The 27,843-nt window shown below is 42.0% G+C and overlaps 1 protein-coding gene across 4 annotated transcripts; it reads right to left on the bottom strand.

Moving 5' to 3' along the window:
- Nucleotides 1–371: 371 nt before the first annotated feature.
- Nucleotides 372–26,135, bottom strand: LOC115141109 (unconventional myosin-XVIIIa-like). 4 transcript variants are annotated; one of them, XM_029679761.2, is made up of 7 exons: nt 25,888–25,962; nt 25,739–25,773; nt 20,278–20,352; nt 20,024–20,065; nt 19,419–19,580; nt 19,050–19,133; nt 372–6,083 (listed from the first exon to the last, which is right to left on the bottom strand). In XM_029679761.2, the coding sequence occupies exons 4-7, from the start codon at nt 20,042–20,044 to the stop codon at nt 5,190–5,192; spliced, it is 1,161 nt and encodes a 386-aa protein (XP_029535621.2). In that variant the 5' UTR covers nt 20,045–20,065; nt 20,278–20,352; nt 25,739–25,773; nt 25,888–25,962; the 3' UTR covers nt 372–5,189. The 4 variants fall into 4 exon arrangements, with proteins under 4 accessions (XP_029535621.2, XP_029535630.2, XP_029535603.2 ...); XM_029679770.2 differs by having other exon boundaries at nt 20,024–20,062; XM_029679743.2 differs by lacking the exon at nt 25,739–25,773 and having other exon boundaries at nt 25,888–26,135.
- Nucleotides 26,136–27,843: the final 1,708 nt, after the last annotated feature.

Raw genomic sequence — 27,843 nt, 5'->3', positions numbered from 1 at the left:
TCCTGTTTGCAAGTGCAAACCACAAAACTAGTTGTGCAAACCTACTGCAGCATGCTTCTGCTAATATATCACACAATTTGTGCCAAGTATAGAAATCATTTTGTATTAAAGATACAGCTAGCACTGCGATGCAGTGCCTTAGACCACTGCGCCACCCGGGAGGCCTTCAACTGTATCTTTTCTGAGCCTCTCACCCAGACTCTGGGTTCGAGCCCAGGCTCTGTCGCAGCCAGCCGCAACCGGGAGCTCCATGGGGCGACGCACAATTGGCCTAGCGTCATCCGGGTTAGAGAGGGTTTGGCCGGTAGGGATATTCTTGTCTCATAGCGATGAGACGAGACAGTAACTACTAACAATTGGATACTACGAAATTGGGGAGAAAAAAGGGGGGTACAAATTTATTTAAAAAAAGAAAAAAAGAAACAGTTGAAGTCGGAAGTTTACATACACTTAGGTTGGAGTCATTAAAACTCGTTTTTCAACCACTCCACAAATGTCTATAGTTTTGGCAAGTCGGTTAGAACATCTACTTTGTGCACGACACAAGTCATTTTTCCAGCAATTGTTTACAGACAGATTATTTCACTTATACTTCACTGTATCACAATTCCAGTGGGTCAGAAGTTTACATACTCTAAGTTGACTGTGCCTTTAAACAGCTTAAAAATGCCAGAAAATTATGTCATGGCTTTAGAAGCTTCTGATAGGCTAATTGACATCATTTGAGTCAATTGGAGGTGTACCTGTGGATGTATTTCAAGGCCTACCTTCAAACTCAGTGCCTCTTTGCTTGACATCATGGGAAAATCAAAAGAAATCAGCCAAAACCTCAGAAAAAACATTATAGACCTCCACAAGTCTGGTTCATTCTTGGGAGGAATTTCCAAATGCCTGAAGGTACCACGTTCATCTGTACAAACAATAGTACGCAAGTATAAACACCATGGGACTACGCAGCCGTCACACCGCTCGTGAAGGAGACGCGTTCTGTCTCCTTGAGATGAACGTACTTTGGTGCGAAATGTGCAAATCAATCCCAGAACAACAGCAAAGGACCTTGTGAAGATGCTGGAGGAAACCGGTACAAAAGTATCTATATCCACAGTAAAACGAGTCCTATATCGACATAACCTGAAAGGCCGCTCAGCAAGGAAGAAGCCACTACTCCAAAACTGCCATAAAAAGCCAGACTACGGTTTGCAACTGCACATGGGGACAAAGATCGCACTTTTTGGAGAGATGTCCTCTGGTCTGATGAAACAAAAATAAAACTGTTTGGCCATAATGACCATCGTTATGTTTGGAGGAAAAAGGCGGAGGCTTGCAGAACATCATTCTAACCGTAAAGCACGGGGGTGGCAGAATCATGTTGTGATGGTGCTTTGCTGCAGGAGGGACTGGTGCACTTCACAAAATAGATGGCATCATGAGCCAGGAAAATGATGTGGATATATTGAAGCAACATCTCGAGACAACAGTCAGGAAGTGAAAGCTTGGTCGCAAATGGGTCTTCCAAATGGACAGTGACCCCAAGCATACTTCCAAAGTTGTGGCAAAATGGCTTAAAGACAACAAAGTCAAGGTATTGGAGTGGCTATCACAAAGTCCTGACCTCAATCCTATAGAAATTTTGTGGGCAGAACTGAAAAAGTGTGTGGGAGCAAGGAGGCCTACAAACCTGACTCAGTTACACCAGCTCTGTCAAGAGGAATGGGGCAAAATTCACCCAACTTATTGTAGGAAGGTTGTGGAAGGCTACCCGAAACATTTGACCCAAGTTAAACAATTTATAGGCAATGCTACCAAATACTAATTGAGTGTATGTAAACTTCTGACCCACTGGGAATATGATGAAATAATTAAAAGCTGAAATAAATCATTCTCTACTATTATTCTGGCATTTCACATTCTAAAAATAAAGTGGTGATCCTAACTGACCTAAGACACAGAATTTTTACAAGGATTAAATCTCAGGAATTGTGAAAAACGGAGTTTAAACGTATTTGGCTAAGGTCTATGTAAACTTCTGATTTCAACTGTACATCAGTAGTTTTTCAGAAAATACTTAAATTGTTCCTCAAGATAAATTGTGACATCAAGTTGCTTTAGAGATATAAGACTCAACCGTTCATCAACATAACAGGTACTGTATTGGTTGTTTAGAAACCTTAAGTACATATTGAACAATAATATAAACACAGCATGTAAAGTGTTGGTTCCATGTTTCATGAGATGATTTTTTTTTTAAATCACAGAAATGTTCCATACGGACAAAAAGCTTATTTCTCACAAATGTCTTTATATCCCAGTTAGTGAGCATTTCTCCTTTGCCAATATAATCCATCCACTTGACAAGTGTGGCATATCAATACGCTGATTTGTGCTGGGGACAATAAAAGGCCACTCTAAAATGTGCAGTTTTATCACACAACACAATGCCATATATGTCTCGTTTTGAGGGAGGGTGCAATTGGCATGCAGACTGCATGAGTGTCCACCAGAGCTGTTGCCAGAGAATATCATTAACATTTCTCTACCATAAGCTGCCTCTAATGTTGTTGTAGAGAATTTGGCATTACATCCAACAGGCCTCACAACCGCATACCACATGTAACCACACTAGGACCAGGACCTCCACATCAGATACGGAGTATTTCTATCTGTAATAAAGCCCTTTTATGGGGAAAAACTCATTCTGATTGGCTGGGCCTGGCTGCCAAGTAGGTTGGCCTATGCCCACCCATGGCTGCACCCTTGCACAGTCATGTGAAATCCATAAATTAGGGCTTAATGAATGTATTTCAATTGACTGATTTCCTTATATGAACTGTAACTCAGGAAAATCTTTGAAATTGTTGCATGTTGCAATTATATTTTTGTTCAGTATATCTCCAGCAGAAACAGAAATTCAGGCAACAGAAACAGAATAGAAGTAGTAAACATGTAAATCACAAGTATCAAAGTTAGAAAGTAACATAATTAAATCTTATTCCTAACTTCACATCCCTTCCACTAAGAGCTACATTCTGACTTGAGATACACACAAAGCCCCAACAATACACAAAACCTAGTGTTGAAGGCAGTGTAAGATTTGCACCCAAGTTCACATTCATATTACACACGCAGTAAAAAAAAGACTCCTAGGTAGCCATGGAAACTTAGCCATAAGAAAATGTATAGGTAGCAACTCCAAGTCAAAAGATTATCATCAGGTCTTGTGTTAATGGTTAGCGGTAGAAAAATTATAAAAACAAAGGATATATTGTCCAGCAATGTCAGATACAAAAAGATAACAAGTTTCTCCCAATTCAGTAGTTTCACTGCAACCACGCAAGCATGACCTTAAAAGCACTGAGTAGCATACAGTACTGTTACTGTATGTGTCAGTAGAAAATATTATCAGAAATCATTAAAGTTTTACAATTAAATGGATTGTTCCCTTTGTCAATCATGCTAGTATCATACTAACTTCAAATGATGGATGTCTGATAATAACTAAAGCTAGATTAGATTCAGTAAATTCCTATTAAATCTTTCATATTTATAAAATGCCTTAAGGTGAGGCAGGAAAAGCACCAAGTACTTCTTAGATAAAATAACTGTCGACGTGAGACAATGATGGTTTAACACCCATAAATTCCCTAAAAACATTCCCTGTAGTATAGTAGCTAGCTCCTTGGCTGCCTGCTATTGTTATTACAATCTTGCCAGCATCTCATCTTATAAGAGCACAAAAACAGCTATAATCGTTTTACAACTCTAAAGTATGTAGAGCTGAGCAATTAGTGCTTTTTGAGGTCGGTTTGGTTTTGGTTCAATTATTTAAAAAATAATCACGGTTTTCGATTTTGGTTTAGATAATTTCTTTAGACATTAAATGCACTGTGTGTGTTGAATTCTGTAACACAGAAAAAAACTATGAATAAAGTCCCATGGTAGTGACTGCCCATTACTGCTTATCCATAATTTATTCACATGACTTTCATAAAATATTTCAGTTGTGTATTTTACAAGATTATTATTATTTAATTCCATGTCATCATCTCATCTCTATAGAGCTGCTGTATATGCAGTCTGACAAAATCACTATTTTAGTAGTTCTTCAAAGTAAATAAGGCATATTTTTATGACTGCTGAATACAAACTATCAATCGCTAAGATCACGTATTTTCAGATAGAGCAGTTGTTTCGCGAGGTATCTCTATCACTCTCAATCACATGTTCTGCGCAAAACTAAGTAGTATATTGGCCTGTTGGAAACTACAACTCCCTACTACATCGCACAGTTCAGCTTGATCGGATTTATCTCTAGAGAAACTGCGCATTGAGCTCATAGGAAGAAAAAAAACAGAATGAAATGGAATTCAAATAATTGAACCTTAAACATTTTTGTTAATCGCTCAGCACTATCAGTATGTGGTCTATAAATCACATAATTTGACTGTTTAGAATGCTAGAGGTCTGTGGTGTGTCCTGAAACATCTGATAGTTCAGTGTACGCAAACAGTCTTAAGTGATCATCAGTCACTAATAAACCGAGGGAGGTAATTTGCCTTTTGTTCCAAACGGCAGGAAAACTAAACACTTAAGTGCGACCTTGCAAGTCATGCCGATGGAGAAAGATTGACTAAAGAGACATCTGTAGACATTACTGGAATTCCACCGTGCCGGATTGCGCTAAAACAACTCTCAATGTTGACATTACCCTTTTATAAACACTTGATTGATGTATATATCATAGAGGAGTGTAATTGTCTTTAGGCCAGCTGTTTTTAGTCAAGACCTTCGTGTTTTTAATGTAAAATGTTTTTGTTGTACTGTATGTGTGTTTACAGTTTTGTTTAATGTTGTGTTAGTAAGTTGTTTTGGCTGAAACGTTGTTCCCCCGCTGTTATTGGACCAGGTCTCTCTTGGAAAAGAGATGTTATCTCAATGAGAAAAACCTGTATAAATAAAGGTACATTTAAAAAAAAAAATATATATATATATATATATTAAAAAATAGGTGTCAATGAGCGCACTGATCCAAGAACAGATTTTTTTTAACCCTTTTTCAAGATGTAAAAAAAGGTATGCACGCATGACTAAGTTTCTTTGAATAAAAGCTAAATTGCATATATTATATTATCAAGAGGGCAGACAGAGTGAGAGCACATTTGACCTTTCGTACCACAACAGTTCTGCAGCTCTTACGACAGAATGCAAGAATCATTGGTGTTTTTGGGGTTCTTGGGATCGTTGCCATTCGACGGTTCTCCCTCATCATCATCCACCGGGGATCCTTCATCATGGGGCAGCCTTGGCCCGTCTCCCTCATCATCATCCACCGGGGATCCTTCATCATGGGGCAGCCTTGGCCCGTCTCCCTCATCATCATCCACCGGGGATCCTTCATCATGGGGCAGCCTTGGCCCGTCTCCCTCATCATCATCCACCGGGGATCCTTCATCATGGGGCAGCCTTGGCCCGTCTCCCTCATCATCATCCACCGGGGATCCTTCATCATGGGGTAGCCGTGGCCCGTCTCCCTCATCCAGCTCGGGCGTGTCAGCGCAGGCATCCTCGTAGGCGCTGATGCTGTCGGTGTCGTTGTTCCTATCTGGAAAGATGTCACGCCTGTTCTCCTCCTGACTGTTCCCTGGGGTCTGGCTACCCAGCATCAACGGTCCCAAGGTCTTGTTGACCATCTTAGTGAACTTGGTGAAGCTGTCCTCTGTCCCTTCTTCTATGTCCTCAGAGTCCACAGAGGACCACAGCCGGGCGACGAGGAGAGAAAGGGGCCGGTTTGGACTGTCAGAGGGCGGCTCCTCCCTCTCCTTTTTGAAGGAGGCGGCGAGCAGCCCTCCAGCGCTGGTCTCCAATGTTAGTCCGTTGTTGGGCCCGGGGCTCTCACTGTCCAATCGGATAATAGAGAGAGGCGCATCTTTGGTAGAATTGTCCTCATCCCCTGGTGTATCACTGACTTGTTCCTGTGCTTCTTTTTTTATTTTCATCTCTTGTGCTTGTTGTCTAGCCATCTCCTCCTCCATCTCCTGCTCCTTGACGAGTGTGTACACTGGTACTGCTGGAATGGTCTTCCTCTCCTGTGGAACAGGATGATATAACATCTATATTAACCATTTTCACATAGTGCACTACATAGGTCGGCATTAGGGACGCAAACCCTGAACAGACCTCATTACAGCAGGGAAACAGGCAGGTGTTACATCTTGAAGCTCACAGACCTAAGATTTTCATACTGTAAAACTAGATGCAAATGTCAACAGGACACTCCAGGCTAGAAGTGGGTGATATGAAAACCAAATTCAACAAGAACAGTCATATTATAATGACTTACACAGTCTGGGCTGTTACTATTACGAATGAGTCCAAATCTCTGTCAAATACATTTTATAGCCTGTAGTACATTTTGTGCTATACTATCAATATATTAATAGCTCTATTTGCATGGTTTGAGGCTAAATCAAAAATATACAGGTTAAGACAACGTCGTCATTAATCTCGGACCAGTGCAGTTGCTAACTACTAGCGCTGTTGTTAACTAGCATAGTTAGTCCCATTGTTGCAAAATTATGGGATATTAGAATCCCGTTGTCTTCACCTGTATTTCTTCAACGCAGGTTTGAGGCATGGTCTGGGAAAGTAGCCAGGCCAATTGTCACATTGCCCGATTACAAAAGGAAACAGACAGCATCTGCATATCTGTCAGTAAGTGGGCTGTGTGCAAGCCATCCTACTGCAGAGCAGAGTGCGTTCTGGCTACAAGGCCAATGCCATTTGACAAGACACACACACACACAGCCTTGGGTCACATTGGACTTGCCCAACCACAAGACCATGCTGATGATCAGATGTCCAAATTATTACAACCAGTCTCTGAGTCACTGCAAATATTTATTTGTTTGAAAATCTACTGAGATTTCTTAAAGTGAGGAGGATATAGACTGCCAGCTAGAATACAATGTTTAGCACTTCTTAGGGCTTTAAAGGGATAATCCACCCCCAGAAATAAAAATCATGAAAGTCCTGTGAATTTGGTGAAAACCTATGTTCTATCAGTGGGTAAAATTTTACTTCCATCTATGAAATCAGAAAATCATGTAGAAAAGTTCTATAAGGGCGGCAGATAGCCTAGCGGTAAGATCGTTGGGACAGTAGCCGAAAAGCAACATACTCTGCACTCGCTCTGGGCAGAGAGGAACTGCAAGCTTGACTCGGTGAGATAAGATTCCTAAATTGATAGTGCAGTTAGCCAGCTGATTCACATGCTAATATTGACTTTGGTATTATTGTGTGTAGATACATTTGCTAGCTAACTACCTAATTATTGTGGGTTTTGTAGTTGATTTGAGCTGCAACAGATTTCCACAATAATTTTCACATGTTGCTACCAATATAAACTAGATGACAGAGAGGGGCGCTTTTCTAAAGCCAGCGTGCCACCATTTTGACCTCCCCCCACCACCATAGTAAGAAATATTTGTTTTTTGCCACATTTTTTCTATTACAGACAACTTAATGCATACTTTTAAATTGTATTATGTGAGCTAAACAAAGTATATTTTTTCCTTAAAGTATAAATTTCTTAAAGTACAATAAAATGTCCAAAGTTCTAATGTTACTGTCACCACTACAACAACAAAAATACATGTACATTTGTCCTTGAAACAAGACACTAACAGCTTACAGATGGTAGGCAATTAAGGTCACAGTTATGAAAACTTAGGACACTAGAGGCCTTTCTACTGACTCTGAAAAACACAAAAAGAAAGATGCCCAGAGTCCCTGGTCATCTTCGTGAACGTGCCTTAGGCATGCTGCAAGGAGGCATGAGGACTGCGGATGTGGCCAGGGCAATAAATTGCAATGTCCGTACTGTGAGACGCCTAAGACAGCGCTACAGGGAGACAGGACGGACAGCTGATCGTCCTCGCAGTGGCAGACCATGTGTAACAACACCTGCACAGGATCGGTACAGCCGAACATCACACCTGCGGGACAGGTACAGGATGGCAACAACTGCCCGAGTTACACCAGCAACGCACATTCCCTCCATCAGTGCTCAGATTATCTGCAATAGGCTGGACTGAGTGCTTGTAGGCCTGTTGTAAGGCAGGTCCCCACCAGACATCACCGGCAACAACGTCGCCTATGGGCACAAACCTACCGTCGCTGGACCAGACAGGACTGGCAAAAAGTGCTCTCGCTGACGAGTCGCGGTTTTGTCTCACCAGGGGTGATGTTCGGATTCGTGTTTATTGTTGAAGGAATGAGCATTACACCGAGGCCTGTACTCTGGAGCGGGATCAATTTGGAGGTGGAGGGTCCGTCATGGTCTGGGGCGGTGTGTCACAGCATCATCGGACTGAGCTTGTTGTCATTGCAGGCAATCTCAACGCTGTGTGTTACAGGGAAGACATCCTCCTCCCTCATGTGGTATCCTTCCTGCAGGCTCATCCTGACATGACCCTCCAGCATGACAATGCCACCAGCCATACTGCTCGTTCTGGGCGTGTTCTGCCATGGCCAGCGAAGAGCCCGGATCTCAATCCCATTGAGCACGTCTGGGACCTGTTGGATCGGAGGGTGAGAGCTAGGGCCATTCCCCCTAGAAATGTCAGAACTTGCAGGTGCCTTGGTGGAAGAGTGGGGTAACATCTCACAGCAAGAACTGGCAAATCTGGTGCAGTCCATGAGGAAGAGATGCACTGCAGTACTTAATGCAGCTGGTGGCCACACCAGATACCGACTGTTACTTTTGATTTTGACCCCCCCCCTTTGTTCAGGGACACATTATTCCATTTCTGTTAGTCGCATGTCTGTGGAACTTGTTCAGTTTATGTCTCAGTTGTTGAATCCTATGTTCATACAAACATTTACACATGTTAAGTTTGCTGAAAATATATGCAGTTGACAGTTTCTTATGGTTATTTAACACTGTTTAACATTATTAATCATAACAATGTGGTTTATATGGAAATCTGTTATGTCGAGATTACAATTTATTTATCTCATTATCACTACATAAAAGTTTTGTCAAGATTTCAAGAAAATCTAAGCACCACGGATCATCCATTAATTTGTTAAGAGACGCTGTGGCTGCGTTGATCACAAATGCGCTTGTGGGGCATTTAATCCCTAAACAATGCCTGACAGGCAGTGCGGTCTCCCAGGCTGTGTGCCTCCCGCATGACTACAGCCAATCTCACGCAAGAATCAATGCAGCTAACTGGGCTAGTCTCGTGAGCTAGGTAGTCTTGTTAGCTAGCTGGCAAGCAAGCGATCTCGTTATCAATGCTGATTGTTAGCTGCGTTGCATAACTGATATGTGTATAATTAAGGGACACTTCATGTTTTGTGGATATAACAATTTGAAGTGAGTGACCTCCATTCCTGACATACTTATCAGATTCAATTTCTGATAAATCAGGATGCTGCCTTGCAGGCCATTTTATAGGCAAGGCTCCTTGCAGGCAGATTAGCTGTCAAAGTGCTTTATAGGCAGATGCATACCTGATCCAGGGGGTTAGCTCTATGGAGCTCCACAGTGGATGTGTCATAATACCCATAAAACATAGCGGTGAAACAGGAATGGTTCCAATCGTTTTTTCCATAGGGGATTTCAGAACCACTTCAAACAAGGTCTGTGTTTCATGTAGGCTTTCCCTGCCATGATGTTTTCATAGAGATTTACACTTATCGAACAACATAACTTTTACAAATATATTAATCTCTATTAACGCAGATTAGAAAATGGTAATTATCAAAGTAGACATCATGCAAGACTAAAAATCCTTGCAAGCACCCCATCTATCTTCAGAGTTCGTTCTGCTAGGCGACCAAAACTGGGATATGCTTAACATCCCGGAAGCCCTACAGTCTAAGCTAGATGCCCTCAATCTCACACAAATTATCAAGGAACCCACCAGGTACAACCCTAAATCCATAAACATGGGCACCCTCATAGATATTATCCTGACCAACTTGCCCTCTGCTGTTTTCAATCAGGATCTCAGCGATCACTGCCTCATTGCCTGCATCTGCTATGGGTCCGTGGTCAAACAACCACCCCTCATCACTGTCAAACACTCCCTAAAACAGGCCTTTCTAATCGACCTGGCCCGGGAATCCTGGAAGGATATTGACCTCATCTTGTCAGTCGAGGATGCCTGGTCATTCTTTTTTAAATTTATTTTTTATAATATGTTTATTATTTTACAATAAAAAATCAAATAAAAAAGACAGCAATACTAACAATGACATTCATTGTACTGTTGAATGGGACGGCCAATTTAGAGGACAAAACAAAACTTAACTCACACATACACAAAATAAAACAAAATCCTATTAGGTGGTACATGTATAAGAAGACAGCATATAGTCATTACAAGCAGTGTAGTTAAGCCAAAAATAAATATTGAGTGGAGTGCAGCACAGAGGAGCAGCAGATCGACAACCCAGTTATGAAGCGGGACTAGACCATTTATCCAATATCGGCTGCCATATTTTGTAAAACATTCCCTAAATCCCGTAACCACATTTCAAAGGTAGGTACAGTCTCCAGTTTCCAAAATTGCAATATGAGCCTTTTGGCTAATAGAGTACAAAGAGAGACAGCTTTCCCTTCGTGGTTATTCCCATCAACTGTACCAAACAGAGCAGTCAATGGGTCTGGGGCTAGAACTCTATCAAAGGCTCTAGATAAGTAATCAAAAATGAGAGCCCAGTAAACATGTAACTTGGGACATGTCCAGAATAAGTGGGTCAACGTCCCCTCATCCTGCTTGCACCTCTCACACAGTGGTGAGGTGTCCGGGAATATTTTATGCAGTTTCACTTTTGAGTAATGTAACCTGTGTATCACCTTAAACTGTACAAGGTTGTGTCTGGCATTCGCTGAACTATGGTTTATATTCCTGAGAGCTTCTACCCAGTTCTCAATTGAGATTTCTGACCCAAGTTCTTGTTCCCAAGCCCTTTTAATGGTGTCTGTGGATACCTCTATGTGGGCCTGTAGCACATCATACAGTCTAGAGACCGACCCTTTTGAATGGGGTTTGACAAGGATCAAGCTATCTAATGTAGGACTATTTGGCTTCATGCCATACTGTGGGATATGTGTCCTTACGGAATTCCTGATTTGGAGGTATCTGAAAAAATGTGTTGTTGGCATGGTCGTTCTTTAAAAGGAATTTCCTCACCATCTTAAATAAGCAAGCCCCTTTCAAAAAATGTAGAACAAAGAACAGATATAGCCCTCGGTTCACTCCAGACCTGACTGCCCTCGACCAGCACAAAAAACATCCTGTGGCAGACTGCACTAGCATCGAATAGTCCCCGCGATATGCAACTTTTCAGGGAAATCAAGAACCAATACACGCAGTCAGACGATACGAGAGGTTGAACAGACTGGTAATAGGGGTTGCAACAAAGCAAAGGCTAGCTTTTTCAAACAGAAATGTGCATCCTGTAGCTCTAACTCCAAAAAGTTTTGGGACACTGTAAAGTCCATAGAGAATAAGAACACCTCCTCCCAGCTGCACAATGCACTGAGGCTAGGTAACATTGTCACCACTGATAAATCCACGATAATGGAGAATTTCAAAAAGCATTTCTCTACAGCTGGCCATGCTTCCCTCCTGGCTACCCCAACCAACAGCCCCACACCCCCGCAGCTACTTGCCCAAGCCTCCCCGCTTCTCCTTCACCCAAATCCAGACAGCTGATGTTCTGAAAGAGCTGCAAAACCTGGACCAGTACAAATCAGCTGGGCTAGACAATCTGGGCCCTCTCTTTCTAAAATTATCCACCGCCATTGTTGCAACCCCTATTACCAGTCTGTTCAACCTCTCGTATCGTCTGAGATCCCTAAAGATTGGAAACCTGCCGCGGTCAGACACTCTAGACCCAAACTGTTAGAGACCTATATCCATCCTGCCTTTCTTTTTTACCCCCTTTTTCGTGGTATCCAATTGTTAGTAGCTTCTATCTTGTCTCATCGCTACAACTCCCGTACGGGCTTGGGAGAGACGAAGGTCAAAAGTCATGCGTCCTCCAAAACACAACCCAACCAAGCAGCACTGCTTCTTAACACAGCACACATCCAACCAGGAAGCCAGCCGCACCAATGTGTCGGAGGAAACACCGTGCACCTGGCGACCTTGGTTAGCGTGCACTGCGCCCAGCCCGCCACAGGAGTCGCTGGTGCGCGATGAGACAAGGATATCCCTATCGGCCAAACCCTCCCTAACCCGGACGACGCTAAGCCAATTGTGCATCGCCTCACGGACCTCCCGGTCACGGCCGGTTGCGACAGAGCCTGGGCGCGAACCCAGAGTCTCTGGTGGCACAGCTAGCCCTGTCTTTTTAAAGTCTTTGAAAGCCAAGTTAATAAACAGATCACTGACCATTTCGAATCCCTCCGTACCTTCTCCGCTGTACAATCTGGTTTCCGAGCTGATCACGGGTGCACCTCAGCCATGCTACTAAACGATATCATAACCGCCATCGACCTTGCCAAGGCTTTCGACTCTGTCAATCACCATATCCTTATCGGCAGACTCAACAGCCTTGGTTTCTCAAATGACTGCCTCGCCTGGTTCACCAACTACTTCTCAGAGTTCAGTGTGTCAAATCGGAGGGCCTGTTGTCCGGACCTCTGGCAGTCTCTATGGGGGTAACGGTTCAATTCTAGGGCCGACTCTTTTCTCTTTATATATCAACGATGTCGCTCTTGCTACGCAGACAACACCATTCTGTATACATCTGGCTCTTCTTTGGACACTGTGTTAACTAACCTCCAAACGAGCTTCAAAGCCATACAACTCTCCTTCCGTGGCCTCCAACTGATCTTAAACGCTAGTAAAACCAAATACATGCATTTCAACCGTTCGCTGCCTGCACATGCCCGCCCGACTAGTATCACTACTCTGGACGGTTCTGACTTAGAATATGTGGACAACTACAACTATCTAGGTGTCTGGCTAGACTGTAAACTCTCCTTCCATACTCATTTTAAACATCTCCAATCCAAAATGAAATCTAGAATCGGCTTCCTATTTCGCAACAAAGCCTCCTTCACTCACGCCGCCAAACATACCCTCGTAAAACTGACTATCCTACCGATCCTTGACGATGTCATTTACAAAATACTCTACTCAGCAAACTGAATGCAGTCTATCACAGTGACATCCGTTTTGTCACCAAAGCCCCTTATACCACCCACCACTGCGACCTGTATGCTCCAGTCGCCAGACCCATTGGCTCCAGGGCATCTGTAAGTCTATGCTAGGTAAAGCTCCGCCTTATCTCAGCTCACCGGTCACGATAACAACACCCACCCGTAGCACGAGCTCCAGCAGATATATCTCACTGGTCGTCCCCAAAGTCAACACATGCTTTGGCCACCTTTCCTTACAGTTCTCTGCTGCCAATGACTGGAACGAATTGCAAAAAAATATATACTAAAAAAATAAAAATAAAATCGCTGAAGCTGGTGACTTATATTTCCCTCACGAACTTTAAACATCAGCTATCTGAGCAGCTAAACGATTGCTGCAGCTGTACATAGCCTATCTGTAAAATAGCCCACCCAACTACCTACCTCATCCCCATATTGTTTTTATTTACTTTTCTGCACACCAGTATTTCTACTTGCACATCATCATCTGCTCATCTATCACTTCAGTGTTAATTTGCTAAACTGTAATTACTTCCCTACTATGGCCTATTTATTGCCTTACCTCTTCACGCCATTTGCACACACTGTATATAGACTTTTTCCTATTGTGTTATTGACTGTACGCTTGTTTATTCCATGTGTAACACTGCTTTGCTTTATCTTGGCCAGGTTGCAGTTGTAAATGATAACTTGTTCTCAACTAGCTTACCTGGTTAAATAAAGGTGAAATACATTTTTTTTAAAGCTCCTAATTTCATCTCTAGCTGACACCTTTGCTGTCAGCTAGCTAGCTATAGCTACCTTGATCCAAAACAAGATATAATTAACATTTCATTTCCATATTTTAACTAATATTTGTTGCTTATTTATGCATCTGGTGGTGTCTTGTACAAAATACTATCCTAGTAGCAGTCAGATATTTGCGATGTGCCATGAATACCAGGCTAGTTGATATTAGCAACATACCCTTACTTTACCAGATGTGCTTCTCCTACAGACAGTGAAGGGATATATTTAATACCTTGTAATTTCTGCCAACTAGATGAATGTGGTGAAACCTATTTAAATGTATGATGTCAGAATGCACTGCTGTATTAAAGCAATTCAGAACTTGTTGACATCTTCTGTTGCAGATTCAAAGCCAGATTAACTAATTGCAGAATATATCCACAATCATGAATGAATAAGCATATTTATTTGACAAGAACGCACCTAGTCCTCCATCAATCACCCGAACTCCAGCAATCACATTGTTTTAAAGAAATCAAAATAGCAAACAATGCCTTGTAAACACAACATATAAACAGCTGACTTGATGTAATTATATTAATCAATGCCACAAACCTGGGACATAGTAATAATAGTTCATATGGTGCTCTTCTACCAGAGCGCACACAGATTCTTCTGCTTTTCTATTTTAGAAATTAGCTCAGCAAAAATAAAAAATGTAAAACAGCAGTGATTTTTGGTGGGTGAGTTACAAACGGAGAACCAACTGAATGCATAAGGCAGGTTTAATATAAATACTAGGTCAACCCCAGCAGAATGAGAAACACACTCAAAACAAGGAAGACATGCCGAAACGCAACTATATCAACAGCTTTCTTGTCAATTTAACAAGTCAATGTTGCTGCTATCAATTGTGAGCAGCACATTTACCACTGCATTCAATCTGAACCTCAGAATAAGCAGGAAGACCGCATCACCAGAGTAAAAAAAAGCTGGCAAAAACAATACACAACAACACTTTTAAACGTGTTACTGAGTCTAGATGTTATCAAATCAGGAGGAGTGAAGGAAGCAGCATAGGGAAAATGGATGAAGGTAGATGAGATGGAGAGTTCCAAAGTGTCCAAAGTTGAGGGACCATGGGGCATAAAAGGCAGTGTGGAATAAGGGGTTGCTAGAGGGATGGTTGGCCATGGAATAAACATAAAATTGGGTGCTGGTGTGCTTCTGCATCCCTTATAGGTTGTCGCCACAAATATCCGGCCCAGGTCCAGTTACACATGGGGTCTCAGCGGGTCCCTCGACATCATTCTGTCTCAGTTGCAGATTTCAAATCGTGGTCAATTTGTGTCTGTGAATCACAATTAAAGACAATGAGTGATCACAGCGTTTCCACCAATTGAGCCATACACAATACAACTTAAGCATTGAGGACAACACTGTTGACAACATGGGTTATACTATGTCTACTGTGTGTGAATGATGGAAGAATCTTATCCCAGCTGTAGGTCCATTTGAGTGTGTGGTCACTTAGGCCTGCACATCAACCAGTACGGGGACCTTTGGAGACTTGGGATGCTTGTTCTCAAAGTGCTGCTTGAATGTCTTCAGGTCTGCGTCTATAAAAAGGTGAAAGACAAAATGGAGGAAGTTATCTGTGGTTTAGATTGAATTCAAAGTCGACACAAATGATAAACTAAGCAATTTGATACCACACTACTACACATATGAAAGACTGCACCACACAGGTCAGTATAACAGCCTACACATGGAGAGGAACCTAAAGGCACATACAGTACCAACCAATACTACTTTCCCGATAGACAGGGCAGGTGTGGACCAGTGCTGCCTTGACTAAGTCTTCTGGTCCGCAGCTGCTACCTTCTTCTTAGCAGCCGCAGCGTTGGCATTAGTCAACAAGTTGACTTGAGGGTGGAGTATGCGTTATATATCAATACCGGGAAATTGAACCCCCCTCCCCGATTGTACCCGTACTGAATAATGACTTAAGAGAGTGTATAAGTTTTTGTTCCAGCCCAGCTCATGCCGGATTACAAATCATAGCCTATCGCTGTGATTCGTCATGTTGATCATTTAAGTCAGGTGTTAGGGCCGGGCTGGAACAAAACCCTTCACACTCACACTCCTGCTCTTCAGGAATTGCTGCAATGACTGAAACAGACCAAAGCAGGTCGAAACAGCTTGCCTAGTTGAGAGGTGATAAGACCTATTGATTCTGGAATACAGAAGGAGCAAATAAGGTTAATAATTATACTTAGGGGCCTCCAGAGTGGAGCAGCGGTCTAACAGTGCTAGAGGCGTCACTACAGATCCATGTTCGATCCCGAGCTGTGTCGCAGCCGGCCGTGACAGGGAGACCGATGAGGCAGTGCACAATTGGCCAAGCATCGTCCGGGTTAGAAGAGGGTTTGGCCGGTTGGGATGTCCTTGTTCCATCTTGCTCTAGCGACTCGTTGTGGCGGCCGGGCGCAGTGCACGCTGACTTTGGTTGCCAGCTGTACGGTGTTTCATCAGACACATTGGTGCGGCTGGTTTCCAAGTTACGCGGGCAGTGTGTCAAGAAGTAGTGCGGTTTGGCGGGATCGTGTTTCGAGGATGCATGGCTCTCAACCGTCGCCTCTCCCGAGTCTGTACGGGAGTTGCAGCGATGGGACAAGACTTTAACTACCAATTGGATATTACGAAATTGGAGAGTAAAAGGGGTAAAAAGTATATACATACACACACTTGAAAAAAAATGATTCATTTAAAACCCATCATAGTTGGTAGGACTAAATAGAGTTACATAACCTTCCCTACTAGCTATACTAATGATATGCTGTCTAGAGGTGAAACAGCAAACAGGTCAATGTTTCCTCGCAGTAAAGTACATACACTTGCTAATGATTAGGATGCTAATCAGTCCATCTCTGAAACCTCTAAAAAGCCAGACTAAAATAATACTGCTAGCCTAGGATAGCTGCAAGTCAATCATTACCCACAGACACAAACAAACATCATCTAGAATGTTATGTGGTGAAACTAAGTTAGCTAGCTAGTTCAGTAGCAAGCTAAACTGTTGGTTTATGAAAGCTTAACTAGTTGTGAACTTCATGCATTTATCAGGTGTGTTTTCATTTTTTACTTGCCCAATATAGTTCAGACTTCTTCGTTTAAACAAATTTACACAAATTACCATATTTAGCCAACATTGGATAGAATCTCAGGATAAACTTACTTTTGCCTCGATTCGTCAGTCTCGTCCAGATCATCATGGCAAATGACGTGAAGCTTGAGACGGGCATTTGTAGTTCTGTATGATAGCCACATAAGCATTTCCTTTTTGGGAGGGGTAAATACAATGTGACGTTTATCAATATATAGAGCATTCTGACATCAGCCTCTGATGCTGCTATTGAATCTGAGCAGCCTGTCAGGAATAGAGCGCACCCACTCATGATCATCTACATGATGCACTGACTGCTAATCTGCCTGCAAGGAGCTTTACTTATGAAACAGCCTACAAGGCAGAATCCTAACATATCAACCTCAGAGGCTGCTATTGAATCTGATCAGCCTGTCAGGAACTCTGTACATTTTTATATTATCCATAAAACATGAAGTGTCCCTTGCAATTATACACATATCAGTTATGCAAACTAACAACCAGCAAAGACAACTAGCTAGCTAGCAAGACTATCTACCTAGCCAGCAAAGTCCTGGGGGTGGCATACAGCCTGAGAGATCAAGTTGCTTGTCAGGCATCATTCAGGGCTTAAATCCCCCACAAACTCTTAGTGCTAGGTAATGGACATTTAGCTTGCTAACATTCTAATTTATAAACTGATAATGAGCTCCAAACACAAATGAAAGCATGAAATGTACCATCCATCAGTCTGGCAATCAATAAAAATGTATGAGCTGATCCACCGTGAGCTCTGCTGCCTCAACCACTGTCATTCTCTTTACTAAGTACATTCCTATTTATATAGTTGACCTAGACAAAACAACTTTGTTTTATTTTAACCTTTATTTACCTAGGCAAGTCAGTTAAGAACAAATTATTATTTACAATGAAGGCCTACCCCGGCCAAACCCTAACGATGCTGGGCCAATTGTGCACCACCCTATGATACAGCCTGGAATCGAACCAGTGACACAGATGCAGTGCCTTAGACCGCTGCGCCACTTGGGAGCCCTAAATGTCATGGTCAACAAAACAACTTTTGTTATGTAGTGACCATGAGATAAATAAATTGTGCTCGACATAACAAGGGAATACATTTTTCCTCCATATGCCCTCTGGACTTTCGTAGGTTTGAGGTGGATTATCCCATTTAATTGCAAACAAACGACTCCCTTCTAACCTGCCACAAGCCTCAGTAGCAGATAGCGCTGACTTTGCTGATAGCTATTCTGAGGAAAAGTGTATTTACTATGCCTGTGATGTGGTTGTCCCACTTAGCTGTTTTAAGATGAATGCACGAACTAAGTCGCTCTGGATAAGAGCGTCTGCTAAATTACTAAAATGTCAATGTTAAAATGTAATGTAAATGTAACCGAGTGAAATGTGCTGTTCTCATTAGAACACAAAATGTACTCCACATGACATTAGTCAACATGTAGCAAGCAGAACACCTTTATCAAACATCCTTTGGGACAGAACAAATATCTATCAATCATTTACATACCCTATTTTAGGAAAGGTAATGTACACAACACACACTGAGAATAACATGCATGGTGAGAGGCTGAAATTTCCCAGCAGTGGAAACACTTCATTCTGTCAAGTTCAGCAAAGCACAGAGCCGAGAGAAAGAGAGAACACTCCCCTGACAAAGGACAGAGATACGCAATAAACCAGAGCTGGCATGAAGCTACAAGCTATTAGTCACTCTTTATTTTTACATTTTAGTAATTTATCAGACACTCTTATCCAGAGCAATTAGGGTTGCGCAAGAGGACATACTATTTTTTCACCAAGTCAGCTCAGGGATTAGATCCAGCGACATTTAGGTTATTGACCCAACACTCTTAACTGCTAGGCTACCTGCCGTGGATATGTCCAAAACCAGGAATCCTGCTGTACTTGTGCCCCTCTGTATGATTATGTAAGCCCCTCCTCCTCATACTTCATTACCTCTTTTAGCCTCTCCACCTCCTGCATCAGAGAGCTGACCATGTCCTCCAACTTCCTCTTGGCTTCTCTCTCTTGCTCCAACTCCTACAAATACAGAAAGACACATCCATTTATGACTCAATGCAGCTGAGGGTTGTGAATTGTTTTAGAGCAGTGATTCTTCAACAGTAGGAGAACCACAATTGGGTCACAGGAATTAACACATTCCTACTATAAACATTGTTTTGCTCCTCCAGGATGTTTTTACATGTTCATTAGATTTTGTTTATTTAGTAGACACCCTAATCCAGAGTGACTTACAGTCAGTGCATTTCACTAAGGTAGGTCATAACCACATATCTCAGTCATTGCAAGTGTGTATGACTGTACCATGGTGGCATGGCTGGCCTCTCTCTGAGCCTCGGCCAGCATCTCCTCAGCCCCCTCCAGGGCGTCATGCAGAACGTCCACCTGGAACAACACAGTCTCCCGCTGCAGCTCCAGCCCACGGAGCTCTCGCAACACATCGTCGTAGCTCGCCTGCAGATCAAGCTGACAAACACAGGCATATCCGTGGGAAGATCCAATTAGTCATCACGCTCCCAACAAACACAGACATGGCAGTGGGCAGCTTCATCTAGTCACACAAACAACAATACTGGTTTAATTAACATGTAATTTGATATTCAACTGTTGGATATTGCTTCATGGAGATGTAATTTTTTTGATAGCTATTGCTTGTCTATGGTCCTTATTTGAGTCATACCAGGTTCTTTATAAAGCAACAAGTTGCTGGCATGACAACCCATAATTGCACTGGAGCTAAATTCTTTCTTCCTGGGTTATTTTGTGTGAGTTTCATAAAGAGTATGCACCCTCTGAATATGCAGCACAGGCAGTGAGAAGGTTGACATCCAGTAGAACTGGTTATACTGCTCAAATATGAGAAAAGCTATTCTGAAATTTAAAAAAAAAAAGCTTGCGCAGATAATCACCATCTCAGGGAGTTCCATCATTAGTTCCTGATCCTCAGACTGCTGGCGGGAACAAGACAAAGAGAAAGGTCAACAACACTCAAGCAAGTAATATAATAAGAAGTTCTAGCATACTCTTAGTATGGTTCATAGAATCAGAGGTAATCATGTTTAAATGTCAGATCAGTAGTGTAGGGCTGCCCTGTGGGGAATATGGTGCCATTTAGGACACATACTAAATATACCAGTAGCTTCATCCATTGCTCTTATTATACCTGACTCCCACTTCTCCTCTTGAGGGTCCCCCCTCTGCTCTCACTGCGTGTCAGACGCCTGGCCGAACTCTCCGTCTAACAAAATAACAAAAGACATCAGACAGAGCCATAATAATGTCTACAAAACATGTGGGAATAACTGTTTGCATGCTTTTTACATTGTTCCCACATCCCATAGTCAGCTGGTACACGCAGAGTGTACCAAACATTAGGAAAAGTTACCTAATATTGAGTTGCACCCCCTTTTGCCCTCAGAACAGCCTCAATTCATCGGGGCATTGACTCTACAAGGTGATGAAAAACGATGGCTTTTGGCCGATAAAAAATGAAAAGCCAATAAATAAAACTATTTCCAGCCAATTGGCAAAATCATGTTTTTATTCATTGCTGGAAAGACAAGTCAATGTGCTCCAACTTCAAAGGCAAATATACTTCATAGGCTAATAAATTCTCAAGCTGCTTGAAAATTAGTGTCGGGTGTGTGTTTATTTTTACTCACGCAAAAGACACGAGGTCCTTATAACACAGAACCCAAACCGGCTGCGCGCGTGCGCCATTGTGCACAAATTTATTTTGTCCACCTACACCAAACGCGATCACGACACGCAGGTTAAAATATCAAAACAAACTCTGAACCAATGACAATTCGGGGACAGGTCGAAAAGCATTAAACATGTATGGCAATTTAGCTAGTTAGCTTGCTAGCTAATTTGTCCTATTTAGCTAGCTTGCTGTTGCTAGCTAATTTGTCCTGGGATATAAACATTGAGTTGTTTTTTTACATGGAATGCACAAGGTCTTCTACTCCGACAATTAAGCCACACATAAAACGGCCAACCGAATCGTTTCTAGTAATCTCTCCTTCCAGGCTTTTTCATCTTTGAACTTATATTGTGATTGGCATCTACACTTTTACCACTACAACCGGCAAAACATTTCATCTTTCATTCACCCACGTGGGTATAACCAATGAGGAGATGGTACGTGGGTACCTGCTTCTATAAACCAATGAGGAGATGGGAGAAGCAGGACTTGCAGCGCGATCTGCGTCAGAAATAGGAATGACTTCTATTTTAGCCCTTGGCAACGCAAACGGTCGTTGGCGCGTGCGAGCAGTGTGGGTGCAATAAATTAATAACATGGATTTCTACATTTATTTTGCGACGTGTCCGGTCTGGTTAGCATGTAAGGGACTACAGCTAAGTTGTGAAAATTGGCAAAGATTGTGTTGATTATCCCAGTTTCCAGTGTGCCTGCCAGAAGGGGATTCTTTCTCCAAAACAGAGTAAAGACGGCCTCGAAGACAAAGTGACAAGGCTGATGCACATAACAAGCTGCTCCAATGAGTTGGACAGTTTTGACTTCCTGACAGCTCACTTTGAGCAGACCAAGGTCCGCCGCAGACGCAAGTAAATTAGAGGCAAATTGTGTTCATCTCGCATGGTCCAAGCAGCTATGCTACAGCCCTAGGCAAGATCACCAAAATGCCGCCCATGTGTCATGTATAGTATCTAGATATGGAATGGATTGATAGACTAGAGTAGAGTAATGTGTATTTCAGTTGAGCTTCTTCAGTAGCACTTGGAAACTAAACTGCATTGCCAACTATTTACATCGGACAATTACCAATCACTAGGCAGCCAACTGCCTATAGTAGGACACAGAGTTGTTATCAATAAGTTATGTACATCACACATGACAAGAGGCACGTGCTTTCATAAATGCACTGTGCGGGCCTCGTTTCACAGGAGCATTGTAAAATAAGCTCTCTCGCAATGAACCAGCTGAATTTAGTCAATTTACATATCGAATTTGATTGTCCAACATCAGTTCTATAATTTCTTAATTTTGTAGCCACCAAAGAGTGTCCTCTTTCCACTGCTTTGGTGCTGAATCGCAGGGGGAAGGGGGAGTGGGGCAGGCCAAGCCCAGTCATGGCTAGAAGGGACCCAGTTTTTTTTTTGTGCATTTTAGCTAACCATAACCTAATTTTCCTAACCTGCTACGTTAACTCTCGCAAATTATATTATACAAATATAATCATTTATAGCAGGGATGACGCCGCAACGGGTAACGTTTTCAATAAGACTTAATTTTGGTACAAGAACGTTCAACTTTACAGACTAAATTATATTCTGTTAAAATGAATTACAATAATCTAAATGTGATTTTGAGCACAGTGGGTGGACGCCCTAATGCGTTATGCATATGGGTATCTGGCAAATTTCTCAAATGTCTGGCAAATTAAAATCTGTCCAGTCACGTTGCCCGGTGCCGTATTTTCCTAACGGAAACCTTGATGCTAGCCCATGTGGACTCTAATGCTTCCCACAGTTGTGACAAGTTGGCTGGATGTCCTTTGGTTGGTGGACCCTTATTGAATAACATGGAAAACTTGAGCATGAAACACCCAGCAGCGTTGCAGTGATTGACACAAACCGGTGCTCCTGGCACCTACTGCCATACCCCGTTCAAAGGCAATTAAATATTTTGTCTTATCCATTCAACCTCAATGGCACACATACTGTACACAATCTGTCTCAAGGATTAAAAATCATTATTTAACCAGTCTCTTCCCCTTCATCTACACTGATTGATGTGGAATTATCACTTGCTAAGGTAAGAAGTCTTCCGTGATGGTCAATCCAATGAGTGGCCTACCCACTGTTACTGAATATTAGCATTTCGGAGAAAGGCTTGATAATGATGCCGGAGGATTGTTTTACAGATGGATTCATGAATGAAGCGCAATCAAATGAGTGGGTTATTGCATAATAGCCTATGGGTAAATCAATTTGAATTAAAAGCAGGTTGACAGCACCCCTTTTGAGTTGAACGAAGAGTTCCCATTGTAGAAGTGCTCAGAAAATGACTTTTTGGACCTGAATGCCAAACATTCAAGAGATAAAGATGCTTAAAGTTGACCCATTTTGCATACCCCACCATACTAAGAGACATCCATGTCTTCATCACTGGAAAAGATAAACGGCTGAAAATTGTCTTTTTGTTTTTATACCTTAAACTCAATTATCAAAAAAACGTGTAAAGTCTTATTTTTTTCACATAATTCAAATCCAAGTTGCCACATGTGCTGAATACAATAGCGCAAAAAAGGTATTAGGTGAGCAATAGGTAGGTAAAGTTATAAAACAGTAAAAAGACAGACTATATACAGTAACGAGGCTATAAAAGTAGCGAGGCTACATACCGACACCGGTTAGTCAGGCTGATCGCACCTTGACGACTGTTCAGTCATGTGGTCAGAGCCATGACTACATGGAACTCTATTCCACATCATGTAACTGATGCAAGCAGTAAAATTAGTTTTAAAAAACAGATACAAGAAACACCGCAGGGACTGTGAAGCAACACAAACATAGGCACTGTCGGCTGGCCCTCGCTACATAGTCGTCGCCAGACCCACTGGCTCCAGGTCATCTACAAGTCCATGCTAGGTAAAGCTCCGCCTTATCTCAGTTCACTGGTCACGATGGCAACACCCATCCGTAGCACGCGCTCCAGCAGGTGTATCTCACTGATCATCCCTAAAGCCAACACCTCATTTGGCCGCCTTTCGTTCCAGTTCTCTGCTGCCTGTGACTGGAACGAATTGCAAAAATCGCTGAAGTTGGAGACTTTTATCTCCCTCACCAACTTCAAACATCTGCTATCTGAGCAGCTAACCGATCGCTGCAGCTGTACATAGTCTATCGGCAAATAGCCCACCCATTTTTACCTACCTCATCCCCATACTGTTTTTATTTATTTACTTTTCTGCTCTTTTGCACACCAATATCTCTACCTGTACATGACCATCTGATCATTTATCACTCCAGTGTTAATCTGCAAAATTGTAATTATTTGCCTACCTCATGCCTTTTGCACACAATGTATATAGACTCCCCTTTTTTTTCCCCTACTGTGTTATTGACTTGTTAATTGTTTACTCCATGTGTAACTGTGTTGTCTGCTCACACTGCTATGCTTTATCTTGGCCAGGTCACAGTTGCAAATGAGAACTTGTTCTCAACTAGCCTACCTGGTTAAATAAAGGTGAAAAAAAGAAATAAATAAATAAAAGACACGATAACATACATAGACATGGATTTAGTACTGTAGATATGTGGTAGTGGTGGAGTAGGGGCCTGAAGGCACACAGTGTGTTGTGAAATCTGTGAATGTATTGTAATGTTTTTAAAATAGTATAAACTGCAATAATTTTGCTGGACCCCAGGAAGAGCAGGATTCATAATAAATACAATTTAAATGTAAACTTTCAAATGGTACCGCAAAGATGAGAATGTTGACTTTAAATGGGAATATTTGTTTTAAATCATACTGGCAATCCTCCATAGGAAACCTAATACAATCATAGAAATATAAATAATAGAATATACCTTACCATTTAAGTTAACATTCAACAGAAGCTGGACTGGCGGTCATCTTTGTGGTAATAATTCAAAGTTACAATCTTAATTGAATTTCAATTGTGTACTAGCTAAATTGCAGTGGTCTGAAGGGATAGGCCCATTCTATAAATTATATTTCTATGATTGAAATGTCACCCACCCTGTATTCAAGAGCATGGGTCTCAACCAATGGACAGCACAACAAACTCAAATGATGTGAAATAGACTCTAAGCTACAACATATGTGAATATGAAAACAATCAGAAATCAGTTTAGTTAATTAACATTAAAGGTTTAAAATTCATTTTTTCAAATAATAAAACAGTTTGAAAACATTTATATCAAACTCAACCATTTATATTTTCCAGTGATGAAGACATGGATGACTATGGTATGGAGGGGTATGCAAAATGGGTCAACTTTGAGCACATTTATTTCGTGAATGTTTTGACATTCAGGTCCAAAAAGGGACTTTCTAACCACTTCCATGGACAGACATGTATGGAAAGTTTTGTTTAAATTGAATTAAAAATGGATTTAGGCCTACCCTTAGGCTACATATCAACACAATTTGGCAAACCTCTAGATCCAGTTCTCATGGACTGTAAGTTTACTGTACTCTACCAATGATTTTTTTTTAATTAACTTGTGATGAACCACTGATGACTGAATTCTAACTACATTAGTCATGCAATGTCCATATTCTATGCACACTGTAACGAAGTATCCATTCTGTTTTACTTGTGCCCTAACGGGAGACACTAAGGTTTGTCAGAGATTAGAAGCCACTTTTCTCTGGTGTTTTAAGGAACTAGCTAAACGTAAAGTCATTTGAAGGCAATTCAGTTGTGGGTAGAGTGGCTACAATGTAACACTGCTCGAAAGGAAGTCATTGTAGCAATGTTAACGTTTTCCGTCAGTGAACTTGAAACCATGTAAACCCGCATGCTACAGTAACATTGGGGTGAGAGTCTAAATGAAAATGAGTAGGCTACACAACAGTAAAAACAAAGTAAACATCTTAAAAATAGAAAACATATGTAGTGGCTTACTGTAACGCTCGAGGATGAATCTTCTCGACTGTAGCCTAGTAATGTCAAATTAGACTCTATAAAAGTAGATAATAGCCTACAGATAATAGACTGCATGACTCTTGTAAATGTCGCAATATACAATAACGACGTGATTGCTCGACGCTCACCTCTTTGATAATGTTACGAAGTGACTCGTCCTCACTCACTCCCCGAGAAAGCGTCCTTTTTATCGGCGACCCGATTCTTTCCAAAGTCCCGGAATGCATTTTTATAGTAACCTACGATACACAAAAATATAAATCATTTTATTAGAACTAGATGACTGACATGAGTACTGTAGTCAACGAGTAATGTTTTGTTTTGTGCGGATGAAGGGATCGCGACAGAATGAACTGACGCCCAGGTTGTGGGCGGAGGACTAACTGTAATGTGAGCGGAATGTTTTTTTTTCTCTGGGTTGCCTCCCAATGACGTACATAAACCTTGGATTGCTATTCCCCACAGCATGTTTAGGACATTGAGGCTATGAAACCAATGGTCGGCTGTATTGGCACTCTTCGGAAAAGCAGTCTTCCATAGAAATGAATGGAATTCTACAGTATTTCATTTGAATGTTTCAAGGACAAAATTACATGTATGCAAGTATTTTTGTTGTTGTAGTGGAGACAGTAAAATTATACTTGAAGGAAAATGTTTCATATTTGTTTAATGTTAGTTCACATAATATAATTTATAAGTATGCATTAAGGTGTCTGTAATATAATAAACATGGCAAAAACAAATGTAGACATTAGTAAATTAATTTATATAGCTTCCAAATGTTTTATTTAACTAGGCAAGTCAGTTAAGAACAAATTCTTATTTACAATGACAGCCTACCCTGGCCAGACCCTAACAACACTGGGCCAGTTGTGCACCGTCCTATGGCACTCCCACAGCCGGTTGTGATACAGCCTGGAATTGAACCAGGGTCTGTAGTGACACCTCTAGCACTGCCTTAGACCGCTGCATCACTCGGGAGCCCAAGGTTTTACAATGGTGGGGGAGTGCCAAGACGGAGGTGGAACATGTTACGAGTAAATATGGAGTGCTGCACAAGGAAATTGAACATGACGAAAGTGAGGATGAATTCACTGCGGTGGCAGGTGTGGTGAAGAACGCAGAGTTTGAGCCTTGTCCTGACAGTGACAAAGATGTTCTTTGCCCAGTGGGAGTGAGATTTTTTGGAGAGAATGGATGCTTGCCTTCTGGCTGATCCATATGTGGTGTCAGGTTGGGAAATGTTGGGTAGGTGAAAGTGACTCGAGGTGGAATCGTGTTGTTTTTTTGTGTTTCTGTCATCCAGAGGGAGTGTCCACTCCGCACCATGCAACTGGGGACAAGAACTGTGACTTGCTTTCCTCTCCGGAGCAGGGCCCTGTTGAAAGGAGTGATAACTGGAGTGGTGTTAAGTGTTGAGGAGGGTCAACTGAAGTTGAAGATTCCCGGTATCTGCGACGCCCGCCGTTTGGTACGGTGCAGACCCGGTGGAGAGCGTGGTGAAACAGAGAAGATATGGTCGAGTTTTGATGCAGAGTTTTTACCAGATAAAGTCAAGTTAATTAAGATGTGTCAGTTATCCCGTGAAAGCTTTTTAACCGAACATATTACAGTGTTTTAGGTGTCAAGTTTATGGTCATGTGGCAGCAGTGTGTAGGAGGGAGATTTGTAGATGTGAGAAGTGTGCAGGAGGACATGAGAAAAAGGAATGTGTAGTATCGGTAGAACAAGTGGTGTGTAAACTGAAGGGTTACCCATGATGCTGAGGATCCGAGGTGTCCAGTGAGAGAAAGGCAGATTGAGGTTGCCAGAATCAGAGCAGTGAATGGAGTAGTAGAGGAAGATGGGTCCAGGGTGAGGAATTCTAAGAAGATCCCTGTGAGTAGGCCGTGGTCAATAGAGAGTGATTGGAATAACAGGAATACGGTTTGTTTTTTTGGCATTTATGGCCATGGATCTCAACTGTACCACAGGAATGGAATGTAAATCACAGAGGATAGATGTTGTGGTGACAGCTGCAGAGAAGGTGTTTTGAACGATAGTGTCCCGTCCTCCCAGGCTGCTGGCCTGGTGCATGATCAGAC

The sequence above is a fragment of the Oncorhynchus nerka genome, linkage group LG2 (genome assembly GCF_034236695.1).
Source record: "Oncorhynchus nerka isolate Pitt River linkage group LG2, Oner_Uvic_2.0, whole genome shotgun sequence".
Classification (NCBI taxonomy): Eukaryota; Metazoa; Chordata; class Actinopteri; order Salmoniformes; family Salmonidae; genus Oncorhynchus; species Oncorhynchus nerka.
Note: the sequence above shows the minus strand (reverse complement) of the source record. Positions and strands in the feature narration are given on the sequence as shown.

Excerpts from the sequence above, each read along its gene's own strand:
- LOC115141109 (XM_029679743.2), bottom strand. The coding sequence starts at position 25,986 with ATGCATTCCGGGACTTTGGAAAGAATCGGGTCGCCGATAAAAAGGACG. Across the intron at positions 20,066-20,277 it reads AGAGGAGAAGTGGGAGTCAG|CAGTCTGAGGATCAGGAACT; the intron begins GTATAATAAGAG and ends TGTTCCCGCCAG. Across the intron at positions 19,134-19,418 it reads AGGCCAGCCATGCCACCATG|GAGTTGGAGCAAGAGAGAGA; the intron begins GTACAGTCATAC and ends CTGTATTTGTAG.